General features: G+C 36.1%; 1 protein-coding gene and 1 long non-coding RNA gene across 2 annotated transcripts in view; both read left to right on the top strand.

Annotated features, from left to right (window-relative positions):
* The first annotated feature begins 8,740 nt into the window (after nt 1-8,740).
* Nucleotides 8,741-15,294, top strand: LOC139964165 (uncharacterized). The gene is made up of 6 exons (XR_011791863.1): nt 8,741-9,003; nt 11,285-11,442; nt 11,787-12,084; nt 12,622-12,819; nt 12,939-13,142; nt 15,193-15,294. It is a non-coding gene; the product is annotated as an uncharacterized lncRNA (long non-coding RNA).
* Nucleotides 15,295-16,429: 1,135 nt separating this feature from the next.
* Nucleotides 16,430-20,699, top strand: part of LOC139964164 (uncharacterized) — a 37,099-nt gene continuing 32,829 nt past the window's right edge. Inside the window, exons 1-4 of the mRNA XM_071965541.1 lie at nt 16,430-16,572; nt 17,203-17,379; nt 19,336-19,438; nt 20,040-20,470. Of these exons, the coding sequence (XP_071821642.1) occupies nt 17,231-17,379; nt 19,336-19,438; nt 20,040-20,276 (489 nt within the window). The 5' untranslated portion in view covers nt 16,430-16,572; nt 17,203-17,230 and the 3' untranslated portion in view covers nt 20,277-20,470. The remainder of the gene's footprint in view (nt 16,573-17,202; nt 17,380-19,335; nt 19,439-20,039; nt 20,471-20,699) is intronic.

A 20,699-nucleotide genomic window follows, 5' to 3' on the forward strand; every position in this document is an offset into this window, starting at 1 on the left:
GTATAAGGGTAAGTATACTTATTTTCATGGATTCACAGAGTTCGTTGTCATGGAATGATGTCTCAATGAGTCTAGTAAAAATATCGATAAAATCCCGCCAAAACACTTTGTAAAATTCAGCAGTTAGTCCATCTAGTCCTGGACTTATCGGTCCATTCGGTTTGGTTCCATTGCTAACAGAGTGGCTTTCAACTCATCTAATGAAATATTTGCTTCACATGCTTCAACGTCCATTGGCGAGAGAAATCTTCTGAGTTCACAAAGTATCTGATTCCGCGATTCGTTGTCGGTTTCTCCGGCTTGGTAGAGGTTTGTATAAAACTTTACTTGTTCTTACATAATTTCGTGTTGATCGGTGATGATTAAGCTCTGGTCAGTTAGTAGTTGTTTCATTACCTTCTTTGTTTGCCTTGATTTTTCAAGATTAAAGAAAAACTTTGTTGATTTTTCACCCTCCTCGTGCCATTGAATTTTAGACCTGAGGAAGGTTCCTTGTAATTCTCTTACTGAAAGTTGGTTCGACTCATCTTCTAGGTTTTTAAAATGGGTACAGTCGTAATCGGAGAAATTTTGAGCTTTGTATTTCTCGTAGTCAATTTGTTTTGTTGTGTAATTGTATTGATTGTATAATTGAGGATTAGCTTCAGTTTTTAAAGTTACCATATGCGATTGAACACCACGAACTTCTCCGAGGGAAAATTATGTGATAATAATCCTGCATGAGAATGCATTAAATGGGAGGGAAAGTAATCCCTTCGTTCGTGAAATGTCTCAGTAGAATCTCAATCAAACTTCAAGCTATGGTCTCGTTTAATTTAACGATTCTACTTCCCCATTACACTTCACTACGGAACTACTTGAGATTTCAAAGCAGTGTTCAAGCGAATACGAACAGAAAGATTACAAACGAACACAAATTCAAAGTTTGTATCTTTTTTAATTTGCTTGCTGAGCAACAGAAACATTTCTTTTCTTTTTAAACAAGAACTGATATAATTTCATTACCACTTGGTACAAAGGATAACATAACATTTTTACTTTCCATACTTTGGAAATCAAAAAAAAAAATTCTCAGTCATGTGAATAAAATCTATCATGATAGCATCCTCTTTGAGGAATATTCAAAACATTGTTACATCACTTCTACATCTTCAAGTATGTATATCAACTCATACCTATACATAACCCATCTGTAAAATAATACCACACTTTTTATGTAATACATATAGTAAAACTATTTTTACACTTATGCATCCAAAACTGCCATTGCAAAAGTTTTGTTACTGACAATAGGTTTTTTGTAATAATGAGCAAAGGTTCTTTCCGAGGCCCACCCTACTGTACGTAAAATATCTTCTACAGGCAGATTTCTTGAATCTGCAGCGGAGGTAGAGGCTGCCTTGGTACTATGGGCCGCATATTGAACTATATCAACCCCAGCCTCCTCCGAAACAAGTTTAATCCATCGTGATAAAGTATTTCTCGTTACTGGTTTATGTGGTGGAACATAACTAATGAAAAGTTGCGATTCCGCTCCTCTTAATGAAGATGTGACGTTAATATAATGCTGAAGTACATGATAAACATCAAGATTCATGTCAGCCTGGTATGATGCCAACACAACTCTTAATGGACTGGAACCAGGCCGTGACTGCTTTAATTTATTAGGTAAGAAGAAAACAGCTTCCTTCCCATCCAAATAAAGATTATTGACATCTAATAATTGCAGAGTTTGTAGTCTCTGAGCAGATAACAAAGCAATAAGCATTACTAACTTATGGGTTAATTGCTTTAAAGTCAATGATGATGTAGGATGAAGAGACCGGAGATAGTTCAACACAATAGACACGTCCCAAATTGTCGTGTATCTGGGGGATGGGGTTCTCAATTCGAAAATTCCTTTGAGAAAACGGCTGATGAGAGGATGTGAGCCAATAGTATTTCTTTGTTCATGATCCAATAATGCAGAAAGTGATGACCGTGCAGTGTTAATGGTACTATAACTAAGGCCAGCATTGTAAAGACTCGTTAGAAAGTCAAGCACCTGATTTACAGAGGGATGAAGTGAATGAATTTGTTTCCTTGAACAGAACTTAAACCACCTATCTTGATAAGTGCTGTACTGTTTTTGAGTGGATACCCTCCAGGATGCCATGAGGATTCTGGAAGTTTCTTCTGGAATGTCAAGGTTTCGGAAGCGTTGCCAGACACCAGGCATGCAACCAACTGAAGGTTGTGATGAAGGGGGTGTAGTATGCTTTTGTCTTCGGATAGAAGTAAGACTTCTTTCCCCAGCGGTAAATACCTTTGAATAGCTATGGTCATGTGTAACAGTTTTGTGTACCAGTTCTGAGTTGGCCATAAAGGTACCACAATTACTCTTCTTGCCTGGTCCCTTTGTATTTTTTGCAGTACTCTGGCAATTAGGCTAAAGGGGGATAAAGCATAAAAGATGTACTTATGCCAATTAAAAGAGAATGCATCAATGAATAAGGCATCTGGGTCTGGTCGCCATGAAACAAAGGGAACGAGTTGTTTATTTGTACGAGATGCAAATAAATCAATATTAAAGTTCCCCCCACAGGGAAGAAATTGCATGAAATATTTCTGGATTTAGCATCCATTCTGTGTTACTCTGAAATGTACGGGACAGCATGTCAGCATGGACATTAAGCTTGCCCGGCAAGTAACAACAAGACAACCACACTTTGTTTGATGCAGACCATTCCCATATAGCTTTTGCTATTTTGTTACATTGTGACGAATGAGTACCTCCCATAGCCTTAATGTATGCAACAGCTTCGAGCTGTCAGATAAAATTCTTATATGCGTATAATCACCCTTTAAGCAAAACGTTTTTAGAGGAAAATAGATAGCAAGGAGTTCAAGCACATTTACGTGATATGTTTTCTCAACGGTATTCCACTTTCCTTGTGACCGTGTAGAGAGGGTCGGGCAAAAAGGACCCCATCCTACCAGAGAAGCAGTTTCTAGTACAATATCTGGGTTAGGCTCTAAGATATGCATGTATGCAAGCGGAAGGGACTCTAACCACCATTTCAGCTCTGTATAGTCCCCCTCAGCCAATTCTATTTCTGTATCAAAATTTCCCTTGTATTTTTTCAACAGAGAAATCTTAAGTTTTTCCATATCCCTGTAATGAAGGGGTCAATATTTAACTCCTGGGAAAAGAGAGACAAGGATACCAATGATATGTGCCAAGTCCCTGATAGTCTTTTTGTGTTTGCCCTTAAATTTTTGTATCTCATTTAAGGCAGATTCTATCCTTTTGGGTTTTGGCCGAACAGTCATATGTTGGGAATCAAGCACAAATCCAAGGAAAGATAGCTTAGTACTTGGTTCTAGTACTGATTTTTCGGGATGAATGATGAAGCATAATTTCTGAAAAAAAAATTGTACAGCTGTATGCACTGCAGAGACACATGCACTTTTGGTATTAGCCTGGATATAAATATCATCAATGCAGCTCAGGCAAGAAATACCCAATTTCCTGAGCTCAGCCAGAATAGGTTTGAGTAGTTTAGTAAAAATGCGAGGTGCTGAGGCCAATCCATTCGGTAGGCAAGTATACTGATAAAGTTTGTCTTTGAACGCAAGTCTCAAAAATTTTCGACTTGAAGAACTAATAGGTACTGAATAATAGGCATATGCACTGCAGAAACACATGCACTTTTGGTATTAGCCTGGATATAAATATCATCAATGTAGCTCAGGCAAGAAATACCCAATTTCCTGAGCTCAGCCAGAATAGGTTTGAGTAGTTTTCTGAAGCTAATCCTCAATTATACAATCTCTCTTTTTAAAGCTACCAATAATTCAAAATTTGGAATTCACTGTCAATAACTTTAAAAACTAAGAAAACAAGCTCCACATTTAGTAAATGGCTTAATCATATTTATTAAAATATCATATAATTGATTTATTGTCGAAACGTTTAATTTGTTTTTAATTTTTTCTTCTCTTTTCTTTCTTCATGGAGTCTTCTACATTGTTAAGCTATTGTATGCTTTACAGAAGACTTCCTTTCACCTTGTATATTTACACGTGAAAAAATAAATAAACCAAATCAAATCAAACCAAATTCCTACCAAGAATAACAGACCAATGAACTTCATGTACAGGCGAAATTATAAACCAGATAACATCAGGTGTTTTAACTATGAAATCGAAAACAAAAACTGGAACGATGTTTTAAGCCAAACTGATGTTAATGCTGCTTACGACACTTTCTTTGAATCCTTTAATTATACCTATAATAATTGTTTTCCAATATGTTATGTAAGCTAAAGGAAACGACGTAAAAAGAAACATCCGTGGATTACAACTGGAATGTTGACATCTATCAAAAGAAAGCTCTTTAAAAGTTATTTAACAGCACCTACTGATGTTAACAAGGCTACGTATAAGCATTATCGCAATAAGCTTAACCATATTATTAGATTTTCTAAAAGATTGTATTTCTATGATAAATTCAAAAATAATAGAAATAATATAAGTGTAACTTGGAATACAATTAACGAAGTTCTAAACACCAACCGAAAAAAAGGTGGATATCCTGCTGCTTTTAAAACTGGTGATCAAGAAATCAGCAACGAGAATGACATTGCCAGCTACTTTAACAAATATTTTGTAAACATTGGACCCTCACTTGCAAGAAATATTACAAATAAAGGTAGAACAGAATATCTTATTCATAATAATAACAGAAACAGTCAATCTATGTTCATTAATCCTGTCAGTGAGGAAGAACTTTCAGTAGTTGCTATTTCCAGCCTGAAACCAAAAAAAAAAAAGCAGCGGGATATGACGATTTTAAACCAGATATAATAAGAAATGTTATTCACTTTATCGCCAAACCATTGACTTATATTTGTAATTGATCTTTTACTTCTGGTACATTTCCAGATAAACTAAAGATTGCTAAGGTTATACCAATTTTTAAAAAAGGTGACCAAGATGTATATGAAAATTACCGTCCTATTTCTTTATTATCATGTTTTTCAAAAATTATTGAAAGGCTTATGTACAATCGTATCTTTAATTTTGTAACCAAGTTTAATATCCTGTGCAATGATCAATATGGCTTCCGCCCAAAGCATTCTACAGAACTTGCTTTGGCAAATGCTATTGAAAAAAATATGTACTAGTCTTGATAATACCAAAATATGTATTGGAGTGTTCCTTGATCTCTCCAAGGCATTTGATACTATTGACCATACCATTTTGCTAAGTAAAGTATCTTTGTATGGTGTAAGGGGAACAACCCTTGACTGGTTGAACAGCTATTTATCCAATAGACATCAGTATACTTCATATAAAAACTCTAAATCCGAACACGCTGTAACCCGTTGTGGTGTTCCACAGGGCTCAATATTAGGACCACTGTTGTTCATAATATATGTCAATGAAATTTGCCAGGTGTCAAAAATTGCCAAGACTATTTTGTTTGCTGATGATACCAATATTTTCTTCGAGTTCGAAAACGTACATAGAATACATGATACTGTCTCTACTGAATTAACTAAATTTACTAACTGGTTTGTTGCTAATAAGTTATCACTTAATGCAGACAAAACTAACTATATAGTATTTAATGGAAGAAGAACGCTTAACTGGAATAATGACATAATAATGGACGGTAAAGTAATGAAACAAGTATCAACTACTAAATTTCTAGGGGATAATATTGATAGTAAACTTTCTTGGAGTGACCATATTACGAAAGTTTGCGCCAGCGTTGCAAGAGGTGCAGGAATTTTAGCAAAGCTAAAACATTTCCTCCCCCAGAATATACTCAGAATGCTTTATCAAACTTTAATAGCACCACATCTGTATTACTGCTTGATTATCTGGTCTGGTACAAGTGTTTCTCATTTAAGTCACCTTAAAATACTTCAAAAGAGTGCAATACGTCATATATCTCACGCAGCACCCCGTGAACATACAAGCCCCCTCTTTAAGAAACTCATTTATTGAAATTAGATGACATTATAAAAGTTAATATTGCAACATTTACATACAAGGCTTGGAATGGATCATTGCCAATCAGTTTTCGAAATTTTATAAATAGCAACACAGATTTCCATAATCATAATACCAGAACGGCTAGCAACGCACATTATAAATCATATAAAACACGCATTGGTATGTTAAGCCTCAGAAACCGTGCAACCAAAATTTGGAATTCACTGTCAATAACTTTAAAAACTAAGAAAACAAGCTCCACATTTAGTAAATGTCTTACTAAAGAAATTATCATGTCTTATTAGTTATGATTTAGCTGCATAGTCGCATAGCAGCATATTCACATACTGAAGCGTATACGTATTGTTATTAACATTATTTTCACTATTTTCTATCTTTTCTTCATGGGAGTCTTCTGTTTTGTTAAGCCAGCATAGGCTTTTCAGAAGACTACCATTCACATTGTAATATTTATGTGGAAAAAAACAAATAAATGAATGAATGAATGAATATATATATATATATATATATATATATATATATATATATATATATATATATATATATATACATATATATATATATATATAAACATTAGTGAGAGAGGAAAAATGTCCATATCTTATGGATGAAATAAATCTCTATCTATCTAATATCCTCATCAATAAAAATACTGTTAAAAAGAGTTTCATCGTTCTCTTCGCGTAAGAGAGGGTTATGTTAAATTGGTTGGATAAGCATCGCCTCTCTTGGCCTAAAGGGGACTTAGGGTGCGAAGACTCGCGCCAAAAAAAAAACGTATAATGCCGGTAATCTGACCTAGTTTCGAATGAGATGTAACAAAAGTGTTAGACATCACCATCGATCCCAGAAAATACACACACACAGACACATATATATATTCATATATATATATATATATATATATATATATATATATATATATATATATATATATATATATATATATATATATATATATATATATATATATAGATATCAGGGTTCTGCCCAAGGTGGATTGAGTGCCGGCAGGACTATCTAAGCGGAGCGCCACCATCGGTTGGCGCGGAGCGTACAAGAAACTTTTGGGTTTTGGAAACCCCCCAGATGGCCGGAAACGGCCCTTCCCGAGTATTCTGAGCCACATGTAGACAGCTTTGAAATGAGATCTCATGTCTGGAATTTTTCATAATTAATTATAAAAGTTAGGACAAATATCTGGAGCACCAGAGTACAGACCAGCCGATGGTGCCTATTAAATAAATCATTCAGGCTGAGATGATAATTTTAGATGGACAGTGAGTGAGAGTCCACTCCCAAATAAAGACGAACCATAATGAATTATGTATTCTCTCTCATTTATTCAACATCGGGCCTATGAAATCGGTCCATTGAAAAGATATCACATAATTACATAATTACCCTACCCAACTACCACGGTACATGTTCTGCGAATTTTCCCAGGTACCTTGCCAAACAACTGTGAGCTCATCCCCTGTCTAAAACCTAAGTATGACACTGTGATGTGTTGGATATTTTGAACAGTTATGAACTGGATTTCCCCTAGTCTCAAACAGATTGTTTCTGTACGTTCGACCCTCCGGCTATGGAGCTGTTTTTTGGAGTTCCTATCGAAAATAAGTGCCGGTCGGAAAAGTCACTCAGGCTGATTGTGGCGGTCGGTAATTCAGCGTGCTGGTCGGGCCCGACCGGCGCCCACCGGCAGCGGCAGAACCCTGATATATATATATATATATATATATATATATATATATATATATATATATATATATATATATATATATATATGTATATATATATATATATATATATGTATATATATATATATATATACATACATACATACATATATATATATATATATAAACATTAGTGAGAGAGGAAAATTGTCCATATCTTATGGATGAAATAAATCTCTATCTATCTAATATCCTCATCAATAAAAATACTGTTAAAAAGAGTTTCACCGTTCTCTTCGCGTATGAGAGGGTTATGTTAAATTGGTTGGATAAGCATCTCCCATCTTGGCCTAAAGGGGACTTAAAGGGTGCGAAGACTCGCGCAAAAAAGAAACGTATAATGCCGGGAATCTGACCTAGTTTCGAATGAGATGTAACAAAAGTGTTAGACACCACCATCGATCCCAGAAAATGCACACACACAGCTTGCTACCATCGGTAATTAGACACTAGTGTACAGTCAGTGCATACAGCTGCGGTCAATACCTACAACACAGTGTACAGACAATACAGCGATGGACATCTTAGGTCCAGCTAAAATATAACAAGGTATCACGTTTCATTACCGTACTGTACTGTCTGCACTTTGTAGCGACACGAACAAATCGTCACTTGCAAGCCACGGAAAGTTAACTTTTTCAGATCGCCGAACGTGGTTTTGGGCGACTCTTCAATGCCTTTAAATTGAACCAATTTTGGCTCAACTACAAAACTCCCCAGCCCCTAGCTCCCATCCATGCACTTAAAAGCTTCTTGAAGGATCTTATTACTTAATTTCTGTTTTCACACGTTTTTAAAATAAACAATTAAGATGACAAGCAAGAAACATAACATATGTAAAGACATTCTAGTCATTCATGCTCTTCAACATGCAAGCCACAAAAAAAAACCAAAATCAAGATTGATAACGGGTCAAAAAAAGATGTTCTCCTGATGCTTTTTGGAACATTTCCCGAGATAGAATAACAATCGGGCGGATGGATATCGACTCTAATAGGAGTATGCCACCCTAAATCAAAAAACTTTTTTCAATGTGCAGACGACACTGCCATACAATTTTACAAACACATATTTTGTATAAAACGTGCGTAGGCTAACAATGGTTTTGTATTGTTTTAAAGAAAACATCTTGCCTTGCTGTGCGGCCTGATGTAGCCACCGAAATGGAGATGGGGTTCGTTTCTACAAAGACGAAAGATTTGGGAGACAAAATTTCAACTGCATGACGGTCTAGAGGCCTACCAAGCTGTTTGAGGTGGGGATAGGCATAGGGCCATAGGAAATACTACTAATCGGTACTAGGCTAGGCTTCAACAACTAGTATTACGACAGTAAGAGTAGATCGGCATGCTTTGGTCATTAAGTCCAGGATTTCCTGTTTAGTTCCATTTTAGGCTTGGCTTACTACTTGTTTGAGATCAAAGCAAACAAGCATAGGCCTATGGCTTCCTATGTCTAGGCCTACGACTGAGTTATACGACTGAGTTATAACAAGCCTAGCCTAGACCTATACCAGTGCAACCAATGTAACCAAGATTCTAAAGTCTGACTGTAGCTGGGCTGAGTTAGGCCTAATGGACCTATATGCAGACAATTAGCTGTGTATCTCAATCATAGGAATTGAAGTTGAATATGGCCATAAGAAGTAGCCTACTACTATAGTACTACTATGGGTATAGCAATACATATTACTAGGTCTAATGCTATGCATGAAGGCCAAGACTGTCTATAGATAAACAGTCCTCAAATTCACTCGAGCATTAAGAATTTGTTACTTGATAAACTACCCCAAATACTGCCACTAGGATTCATCCTTGAGCGCACCTAATTAATTCACCAGTCAACATGTATGATTGTAAACATAAGTGCTCTAAATCTAATGGCCAGCACTACTTTCCTGTGCTTGAAGACATGTTTGGCTTGACCACCGAAATAATACTCTGTGTGTTTAATCATGAATTTGTGCAGAGGAGCATTAAGTATGCCTAGCATTACCAAATGGGGTAGATATTCAATATCCCCTTTTTTGGCCAACAACAGGTCGAGTCAGTTGGTATTGCAATAAGTATATGGAAGATGGTAATGACTTAGCCTAAGATACTCCTAGGGTAAGCACCTAGCATGCTATGCAACAACGCTTTGATTGAAGATTTGATAACAGACTTATCAGCCATAAGGCTAGTTCTAAATTAGCTAGGCCTTACACAGTTACAGTTTCAGTCAAAAACTCCATTAGGCCTATACAATTTGGCCTACTGCCACTGGCTGAAGTTTAAAACGATAGGGTTAAGACTTAGACTAGACTCAGTACATCAGCAAAACTTGTTTAAGTCAAAGATTATATTGCTAGGGTTTTGCAGGCCTGCCAACTCTTGCGGTTTACTGTACAACTCTCACTGCAAGTCTTCAAAATTTTACGAAAGTTTGTTATACCTTTGAGTTTGACATCAGCGTCCTCGAAATTGGGTCTGTTCACGTTTCACGGTTGCCAAAGGTAGCAAATTTTCAAATTACATTACAGAACTTCTATTCTAAATGAAAAAAATGTAATTAATATCTGCAATTCATGAATTAGAATTGACCAGACCTTAAAATTATTCTGGAAATTATATTCAAGATGGTAGAAAAGTGTGACAATCTATAAATTTTCTAAAAGTTGTTCTTTTCTTAATGGTGGTGCCACTCCACCATTAATCAAACATATGTTGTTCATTTAAAGGCAATAATAATGAGTAGACAAACATGTTATTAATTCATAACCTTACTAAAAAAGATATATAAACTCTTTAGGTTCCAAGTTCGAAATAAAGAAAAGTGATCAACAAGACATAAATTTATTAAACACAGGCCATGCTTGTTATTATACTAAGCAATACATTTCAATGTGTAACGCGCAGGCACACAAAATTCTTAGTAGTTGCATATTTGCACGCACTGTTCTGGCCTTCGGTTAAGCATTAGGAGTTGAGACCGTTAACTAAGTTAGCCCGATCTGATATTACAAGATGACTTCTCCTGAGCTGGATACCGATGAAGAGTACAGTATCATTGGAAAATATCGTTCGTCAGGACTGTGCCCTGAAAATTCAACATTAAATCTAAGAAGATCGATACGGAAAAGATCAAAGAGTTTAGACTAACGGGAGCAATAAACAGCTACCGAGATTTGTGCTGAAAAGTGTGAGCAGTAATACTTTTAAATCAAGAAAAGCCAAAATCATGCAATTTAAATCATTGAAATTAAAAAAGCTTCACTGTCCAGTATCAAAAGTATTTGCAAACTTTGATAGAGCATTCTGTTCTATACAAGAATTGTTGATTGTACGCACCTTATTAGCAGTGTAAGAATACTGTACCTGCTTTTAGCACATTCAGTCATCGAGTAATCTTTTGTTAACTTTCAATAAGTATATATCAGCATGATTGGAAATGCTTAATAGCAGTATATTGTCTACAAAACTCAGACATAAATCACTTGAACATCACTTGGTATGATTGTGTATGGTTCTGAATGCTATTTTCCTTCTTTTTTTTAGGTGTGTGTGGATATGATTGGACCCCTTGCAGAGACCATCAATGGAAATAAGTACATCATAACCCTATGTGACTATTTTTCAAAATGGCCAGAGGCTGTTGCTGTAAGAGACAAAACAGCATAAACCGTTGCAAACTTTCTGTTTGAAACCATGGCCAGGTATATATCCATCTACTTTGTTTTTACTTTACATAACATATTTTTGAAGTTAGTTATGCAGACCTGCATTTGTTCTCAGTTTTACCTGTGACCCAGAAAGCGGCCAAATGGTTACAGGAATTTCTTGAAGTTGTTTTATAAGTTAATGTTAATAAAATGTTAGTGGGATAACGGTCAGTGCATCCAAGACCAGGTGTTATGTCAGTGCTTAACTTACTTGTTTTGAAAGAAGTGCTAAAAGAATCTCCTGATTAAACCACACGGCCACTCTGAAGATGCCAATAGTTTACTGCATTACTCATAACCAGTTCTTTAACAACTTGTTTAAGTTTTCATTTATTTAGATTTGGGTGCATGAAAATTGTCATCTCAGACCAGAGAGGAGAATTTGTTAATGCTCTGAACAAGTCCCTGTTTGACATGACAGGGGTGGGCCACAGAGTATCCTTCAGCTACCACCCACAGACCAATGGGCTGGATGAAAGATTCAACCAAACTCTGCAAAATGCAAATGTCACTCATCAAAGTTGTCAATCAAAACCAAGATGACTGGGATGAAACACTGTCTTCCATTCTCATGGGGTACCGTACAGCAAAACATGGTTCTACAGGTCTTTCTCCTTTCGTTTTGATGTTTGGAAGGTTTGTAATAATTCAAACCTACCATTGCTGAATAGAGGTTTACATTTGTAAAGGTCATATATGGAGAAAAGCAATCAGGGACAAGAGAGTTTGGAAAAATCCTGCATAGCTACACTGATCCTCTATAGGATAAAATCTCATTTGACACATCCCAGGTCCTGGGAAAACTGCTAAATAGAGGACCACCAATAACCCTATTTAAGTTACAAAACCTAAGTAAGTACAGCAAGTACAAAAGATGAACATTCATTAAACTATAAAAGCATGCCAATTAATTTAGATACATGCAATTAATGCCACTGGTATTGGCTTTGTTTTTCAGTTATGTATCATATTTTGGGCTGGTATGCAATTTGGACCTAAAACAGCACAGAATATACTTTTTTTTTATATTTCTGCTGGTTTGAGTATGTGATGTGACTCAGATTTATGGTTCCAGGGTCTTAATAGTGAAAATAAATTATATAAAAATTTATTTATTCTTCAGTCAACAAAGTGTTGTGAATAATTGATTGTTAATTATCTTCATATATCCAGAGAGCCATTGTTACCAGTCGACATTGAAGACTCCATTGTCCAACCAGAATCTCCTGCTGCAGCGATGCACAGCGGGAGAGGGTTTTTCAACTCATGTCACAGTCGCAGGACATAATCAAAGGTTTTGTAAAAGAAAATATTGGCAAAGCCCAAGAACGGCAAAAAAAGAATTTTGATTAAAGGCAGCAATCAAAACAGGTAATTACATAATGCTATGCTATGCTGTGCATTGAAAACTGCACTGTAGTTAAATGAATGGCAACATATACATTGTATTATGATGTTTACGTATATATGCTGGATTTTGTTTTATTCAGAGCTTCAATGTTGGTTCTATAAGTGTTCTCATCCGGAATGCTAGAAAGGATGCCCGAAGAGGAGGGAAGCTCGAAAACTCTTGGCTTGGGCCGTATGGAGTCAAGGCTGTGAATGAGAAAGGGCTGTACACACATATTAACAGTTCCACAGGCCTTCCTTTGAAGAAGAAATTCAATCCATTTTACTTAAAGAATTTCACGCAAGTAAGATTCCTTTACACTGTTTTTATTTGGGAGGGGGGGGGGGTCGGGAGAGGGAGTTGATTGGCATGATTCCTGCATAATTTTCTTAACAATAATCATTAACTTGATGAGTTCTGTGCTGGCTTATGTGAGGCTAAGGGCTGTAGCTGTCTTCACACAATAAATCAATTTTGACTCAATGGCTTTAAAAAATGAAACCTAATTGCCAACAATAAAAGATTGAAGAATAAGTTAATTAGAAAACTCCAGTTTCCAGACAAATGTTTTCAAATATTTGATTTTATTTGCTTAGTTTCGAGAGGAGAATTTTATGTGATGTCAGTTTGAAACTCAGCAATTAAATGTTCAACTTCTAATTAGCTTCTTGCCAGATCAACTTGGTAAAACCACATATAGTAACTATTTTCTTTGGTGGAGATATCATGCATGGTAATGAGTGAGCGGGGTTAACATGAAACTAGTATCAACATGTTGCTTGACCATTACAACATTTTTTTTAAACATCTCTGGTTTATTCTGCTGATTGAATGTTTGTAACGGGCGGGACCAAAATAGATTTTAGCTGACGTTCTCTTGTTAGCTCCAATCTGAAGAATGGTAGGTTGGTTTGAGGTGATCCTTGCAGCAATGATGAGCTAAGGAGCGTCGTTTTTGCTTTTAGTGCAGATATTGTGCAACAAAATGAGTGGGCAGGGCTTAACATTAATAACTGTTAGCTCCAATCTGAAGAATGGTAGGTTGGTTTGAGGTGATCCTTGCAGCAATGACGAGTTAAGGAGGGTCGTTATTGCTTTTGGTGCAGATATCGTGCAACGAAATGAGTGGGCAGGGCTTAACATTAAAACCTGATCTGCAATTGCTCACCAACCATATGTGGTATGACTAAATTTTATTGTGCTGAGCAGGTTGGTTACACAATGCAATGTTTTCAGTGCTATTATTTTGCTGCAATATGTTGATGAGATGTGTGACAAAATAAGGTTCAGCTGAAATTTCTTTATAAACACAGAATCGGAAGAATTTTATTCCATTTGAGTTGATACTTAACATAATGATACCTCATAGCCTGCAGGAATTGTCCGTCTCGTTTTCTTGGCAGATATTTTCCACTTTCGCCCATGTTTGTTGCATCTCAATCATCATTTCCAGCTTTTTCTAATATTTGTAGAGCCTTAATTACTATTAAGTGTGTGCAAACCCCCTTCCCTCCCCCCACATACAAACAAACGCACACACAAATTACTCATGTTACATCATGGAAACCATAATGCATTTTACCTTGGTTGATTTTTCATATATTGAACAAACTAAATATTAAGAAAATGTCCCTTAACATATTACTTAATTCAAAAGGGAATTGCGATATAGCATCATTACGGTAATGTTGCTTTACCATTCCAATGTTGTTGTTATAGGAGAAATGATATACTGCTTAAATCTTCATGGTGGTGACAGCAACCCAATGAGATTCCTGGCTTGCAGCCGACAATATCAGGAACTTGGCCAAAGTTGGTTGAGTTGATAATCTAACACACTGTCTAGACTGAGTTTGCAGCAAGAACAGCCATCAAATTACCATTTCCCCAAAGGGTGGTGTAGCTGGGAACCACATTGCACTTCGCATGTGTGGTTGGAGTATTAATTTTATACAGGTTGTAAAACACTGCATGAAGTCACATTTATTCTTTCATCAACATTGATTCTATCATCACAGAAATCCTCATAGAGGCATAAATTTCCAGAATAGGGACTGATATTGACCGACTTAAATTTCATCTGATCTTGAATTTGGTATGACCTCTATGTATTAACATATTCCTTAATTAACAAAGAAAAAAAATGCAAATTTGCATTCAATATCCAATAAATGTCTCGGAGCGTTTAAATTTTTTATTGCAAGAAAGAATTTTTTAACAAAGGGAATCGATATACATATGAACATATCCACAGTGTACTAACACAAATAATTGCTGACCTGTGCTGTGATAGGTTGTTGAATATACTGTAGCTGTTGCATGTAATCCATAAATTTAATTATTTTATATTTCAGGAACTTGCAGCCAGTATCATCAGTACAAACACACCAGATGAGGTTAGCAGCCCAAGTTTGAATATGATTCAAATATCCAATAGAAGAAATTTGAATTAAAGGTAGTCTGTATAGGCAACAAATTATAGCATACTTTTCTGAAGATTTCAAAAATTACATTCCTTGAGATTCTTATCAATTGATGTCAAGATGACTGAATGTCTCAGTGAGGTAAATTTCCTCCAGGGTGGTAATGACAACAGTTTAAAATGTTGACCAAATGTGCCCGTATTGGAACTTTTGGCATATTTGGGGCCAAACAAACCTCTGCCCCCCTGCACAATTTCCCACCCCAACCTATGTTCTATATTTCTCTTTCACAATATATGTTACCTTCTTACAGGGAGAAACATGATCAAGGTCAATACAGCCCCACAGTTATTGCATATATATCCAACTCTTGCAAAGAATACTGGTTTTCTATTTCAAATTGAGTTTTCCCTTTCATTATTTTATGGATATAGATCCATGTTATTGTGAATTTTTTGATCGTGGAAAATCACTGGCCATGCTCGAAAAGTCACATTAAATATTGTTAAATGTTTTTATTTCAGGAACAAAGCAATCCTGTTACTGTAAAGGTAAGTAACCTAAGACAACCCATGCAGCTTTAGAAATAAATTCATTAAGGCAGGGATTGCAAGCTACGGAGGTGCAAGACTTCATGGAGGTGCAAGACTTCATGTGACTTGATCCTCCCCACCTGGAAATGTTGAAAAATGGAAGACTTTTACTGTGCCAGGATATCCTTCACAAACTCCTATGCCTGGTTTTAAGTTTTATTATCCCCCAAATATACTAGATTTCCAACATGGGCACTCTCTTTGTCAAGTTCATGATACCTCTACTCCTTTCTCCCAGTAGCATATTCCAACAAATGGTTATTAAGATATGATGTGTTTATCATTTTACTTGATGAGAGTAACTTTTCAGCTACAGAAGCTAGTGACAGACTTCCAAGAAAGTGCTTTGAAACATCAAGCAATCATAAAAAAAATAGATACAAATGAAGGCTGCAACCCTAAACTTTTCCACTTATATTGGTGAGCCACCCATGTCAGATGTAGATTTCCTACAAATCTAAATTTTCCTTCTTTTGTAGCTTCTTTGCAGCATCATTCAACACTATGATGGACATAGCTCTGAATTAATGGAAGTAATCAAAGCTCTCTTCCATGCAGTTTCAACCTGAACTTCATGGGCCTCCTGTCTCGCAAGGTTGAAACAGATTCTTCCAGAGTTTGATTCAACTGCACAGGAGGATGCGTTGGAATTCCTTGCTGCAGTTTACACATCATCATGCACTTCCTGTAACCAAAGCCAGTGCAAACTTTTAGATGAGTAAGAGACATAGATCGTTCTGTGAAAAGCATCAAAGCAACCCCCCAAAAAATAAGTGAACTTTTCAATGTATTATTTAAATTTATGCCATGTTGGTCCAAATATTCAAATTTGGTCACTTTTGGTCAAAATTCTATAAACTGTTACAACTTTTGAGGAAATTTACCTCACAGGGACATTCAGTCATCTTGTGTGTTCATTAAGAATGTCTGAGAACAATTTGGACTAAGGGCCTACATGAAAGTAACTTGTTAAAAACTTCTAGCAATTATAGCATCCTATAATTTGGGGCATATACAGACTACCTTTAACATTGAAACTGATTAGGAATTTGCTTAGGTTTGCAGGGAATTAGTCATTTTTAAAAGAGGTATCATGGCACCAGTTAGATCTGACTGATAAACTTGCATCAATACAATGAGGATGCACATTTTGTAAGGCTGGGTTTAGATGATAGTCTGTATCTGATTTATAAGTTTGTTGCTCTTAATAGTAATTCTGATAATTTTAAGTAAAAGCTGAATGAAAGTTTTCATTTATACCTGATAATCCAGAGGGTAAAGGAACAAATGGAAATTGCAATAGAAATGCAACATTGTTGTAATGAGTAACTTATTTTTTCCTTTCCAGGTACTTCTTCTTACATACAACAAATGAGATGAAGTGGACTTCCTGCAATGAGACTTGGCACTGTCGGGCAAACTCATATCCAGTAATTCCAATATATCCTAGTAACAAGGGCTATATGTCATGCTTGAGTATGCAGGGGCACCTTGAGGTGTGTCTAGATTGCTTTTGTGAGTCCTGGTGAGTTCCTGCAAACTCCCTGTTTTTGTTATATTGTTTTCATTCCATGCTGTTTGTGTTATGTAAAATTGTTTCAATATGTAACACAATGCATTTTTGTGAAATAGCAGTATGTGTGTTTATGAGTGTAATGCTAAGAGCCTGTCATTACGATAACTCAATAAACTGACAAATGAACAGTAGTCAAATTCTGTAACTATTAGTGATGTAAGTTAATGGCCAGAATTCATACCTTGGAAATTTTCATGTTTAGAATCCAGCTTGAGTTGAAATGATCCCATTGAGCAGTTCTAAATACTGTATACAGGCATCTTTTCATATTGACTGTAGATCTCTGGTGTTATGTCTTTCACAATTTATTAATTTATTAAGTGTTGTGGAAAGAGTTAATTTCACATAGGGTGACATGTATATGTGAAATTAATTAACTAGTTAATTGTATTTAATCGTCCAGTGTGACGAAATTACACTAAATCACCATTGTCTCCCCAAGTGGTGAGTTTATGCTATGTCGTCCTAAGTGTTGTGAAAAGAGTTAAATTTACCTAGAGCAAAGATGTCTCCTTAGGAGCTTTATGTACAATTCACTATTTTTAAATTAAATACTTTGGTATTTGTATTAGGCAGAGGGATTATTATAAATAGCACACCATCAGTCCGGTTCTCCTTCAATACTTCTCTCCAGAAAGGACACAATTTTCTGGCCAATGGTTCAAGAACGGGATTGATAAAGTATACCGTTTGTATTAGAAACCATTACTTCATCTAGCCAAGGATGTGAAGAATTATTAGTCTCCAGTAGTTCTTGATTCAGTGGTTCATATTCAATTCATGTTGAGTTTTCAGGAACTATTACCAGTTATGCAACGAGTCAGGGCTAGAGTCACTAAATTTAAGAGAAATAAAGTAACTCAAACACAAGTTCATGGACAGTCTTCCCATAGATCTAGATTATGCAGTGACCAAGACCAAGATTCAACTCAAATGTAGGTTTCATAAAAGTTATATCTTTATTAAGTATCTTGATAGTCACTGACTTTTTCATGTTTGCTGAAAGTGGTTGTACCAGATGTCATTGTCTTAAACTCCACAAGTCACAAAGTAGCATTAATATTTGGCATAAATTTTTTTCTAATAGGGTCGTGAATGAGTGGAATGGTTTGCCTGAGAAAATTGTACTTGCAAGTACTGTAGTGTGAATGGGTTTAAGAATGCTTTGGAGAAGCACTTTAAGCATTGTAATCGGGTCTGATCGTTTGTGTCATCAGTTTTCTTCCATCTCCTATAGGGTCTTTGATGGGGACTTGAGTGTCCCTCCTGATCCTTTTTCTTTACTAAACTGATCTAAACTAATAAGGTCAAGCATAAAGTATGTGTGCTGTAGGCCTATGCAATTGCAGAAGCCAACCTTCTTAACCTTTTTGAACTAGCACTTTTAAGGTTAACTTAACCTTTTAGAAGGTAAGCTTAACGTTTTCTTTGCAAATGTAACACGAACACGATTGAGCAAGAGTCGTGCCAGCAATGCCACTGCATGAGGGAAATTCACAGTGACAGAGTAAATAATTGCTTTCCCACCCACGGATGAACACATGTTAGGTATATTACTATCACTATTGCATTTAAAATATAAATATGTTTATTTAAGGTATCATTTAATTGTTTTCATTTACTCCATTAGTAGTCTTCCCTTTTCCAACAGCTTTACTGGAAAGGCTCTTGCTTAGCCGCATTACACAAACACTTTACGAACAGAATACTGCAGATAGCTGATCGTTAACTATGTTAGGAATCCACATGCAGTTCTGGTTATAAAAATAGTAAGAGACAAGATCTGTATTTCAATCTATGTTTATGGTTAACTACGATTAAGAATAATGAATTATAATTTTAATAAATGAGCCCTTCAGTACTGATAACCAGGATTTTAGTTATCTATTTTTTCTTTCTTTACAGTACAGAAATGCAGGGTTGCACTACACCATTTCCCACAGAGGAAGTATGGCAGAAAACAGGTGGAATTTTACATATAAATGCCAAAAATGTGCTGGACAGAAAGGTTCAATAAGCTTTTGGAACATTGACACCTCATTCACTTACATGAGGAAACCTTTTCTCATAGATGTTGAATAAACAGTTGTAAGAAGATTAACATGTAGAATTGGTTCTGAAACTAAATCAGTATTTATGAACTCCTCACATCTATGATCTCACCATAAAAGAACAGAAGCAAGTTGTTGAGTTTGAAGAGTTAGCAACTTAAAATTAGGAAAAAGTTTCATATTCAAGAAGAAATCAAATTTCAACTTTATGATAAAGAATGGGATGATTGCATGGGTAGGTGTTGAAAACCTCTCAGCTACCTCAAAGGGGAAAAGTAAAAGTAATACCCATCACCTCAGAGCTTATACCATCATAGACTTACACTCACTAAGTAGTACATGTAGCTTATTTGATTGGGAAGTTGTAGATCTGGTGAGTAGCCTACTTCTGTGCAGTGTAGCAGAGCGAAAGCGACAGAAGTTTAAAAGCATATATTGCTACTCAATGTGGTGTAAGAATTAGCTGAACTGAGCCCCAAGCTGCATGCAGAATAAGCTTATAGGCCTATATACATTTAGAAATATGTAACTGGAAAGCTCACACCTTTGCAATTTCAGACCAAGATTGGATGGCATGAGCTGATGACATTGTTGGCAAAACATACATCAGCCCCAGCAAGTTACACAGAGGGATGCAGAATGTGGACAGGTGCCTACACCATCAGTAAGCCAGGGGCACCAGCATATGGCATTATTTTCACAATGCTAACCCTGGCAGCTAAGAGAAGAGGCAGCAGAGTCCACATTCTGACATATATGCTCTTCAAAGTATTGTGCAAAGTAAAGAAATCTTAAGGACCAAACCATTTGACATCTCCTACATATGCCACAACAGCCTACATTTGGAGAGAGGTGTCACATCTCTAAACAGTATCTTGCAGTGCAACACAGCAGAAAGCCTTGAAAGTTTGATGGCACTTGCCAATTTTATGGTCATCAGCTTGATTGCCTACTTCCCTGACTGAGTGATACTGTTTTAACTCATAACAGTGAGTGTGAATAGACTCAGTTTACAAATTACTGGTATCACTGATAAATATTGTCATCTTCATCATCAGTGTAGTTTTTCATCCTAGAGCAACTGGTCATGAATCAGTTGATCTTTCTTATAGATACTGGACTGGTTTATGTTTTTAGTTCTACCATGTAGCTTGTACTTTCTCTCTCTGAGTTGTGCTCTCCTCCATCTGTATGCTCTGCCTCTCTTACGTAATTCAT

This window comes from Apostichopus japonicus, chromosome 22 (genome assembly GCF_037975245.1).
Source record: "Apostichopus japonicus isolate 1M-3 chromosome 22, ASM3797524v1, whole genome shotgun sequence".
Lineage (NCBI taxonomy): Eukaryota > Metazoa > Echinodermata > Holothuroidea > Aspidochirotida > Stichopodidae > Apostichopus > Apostichopus japonicus.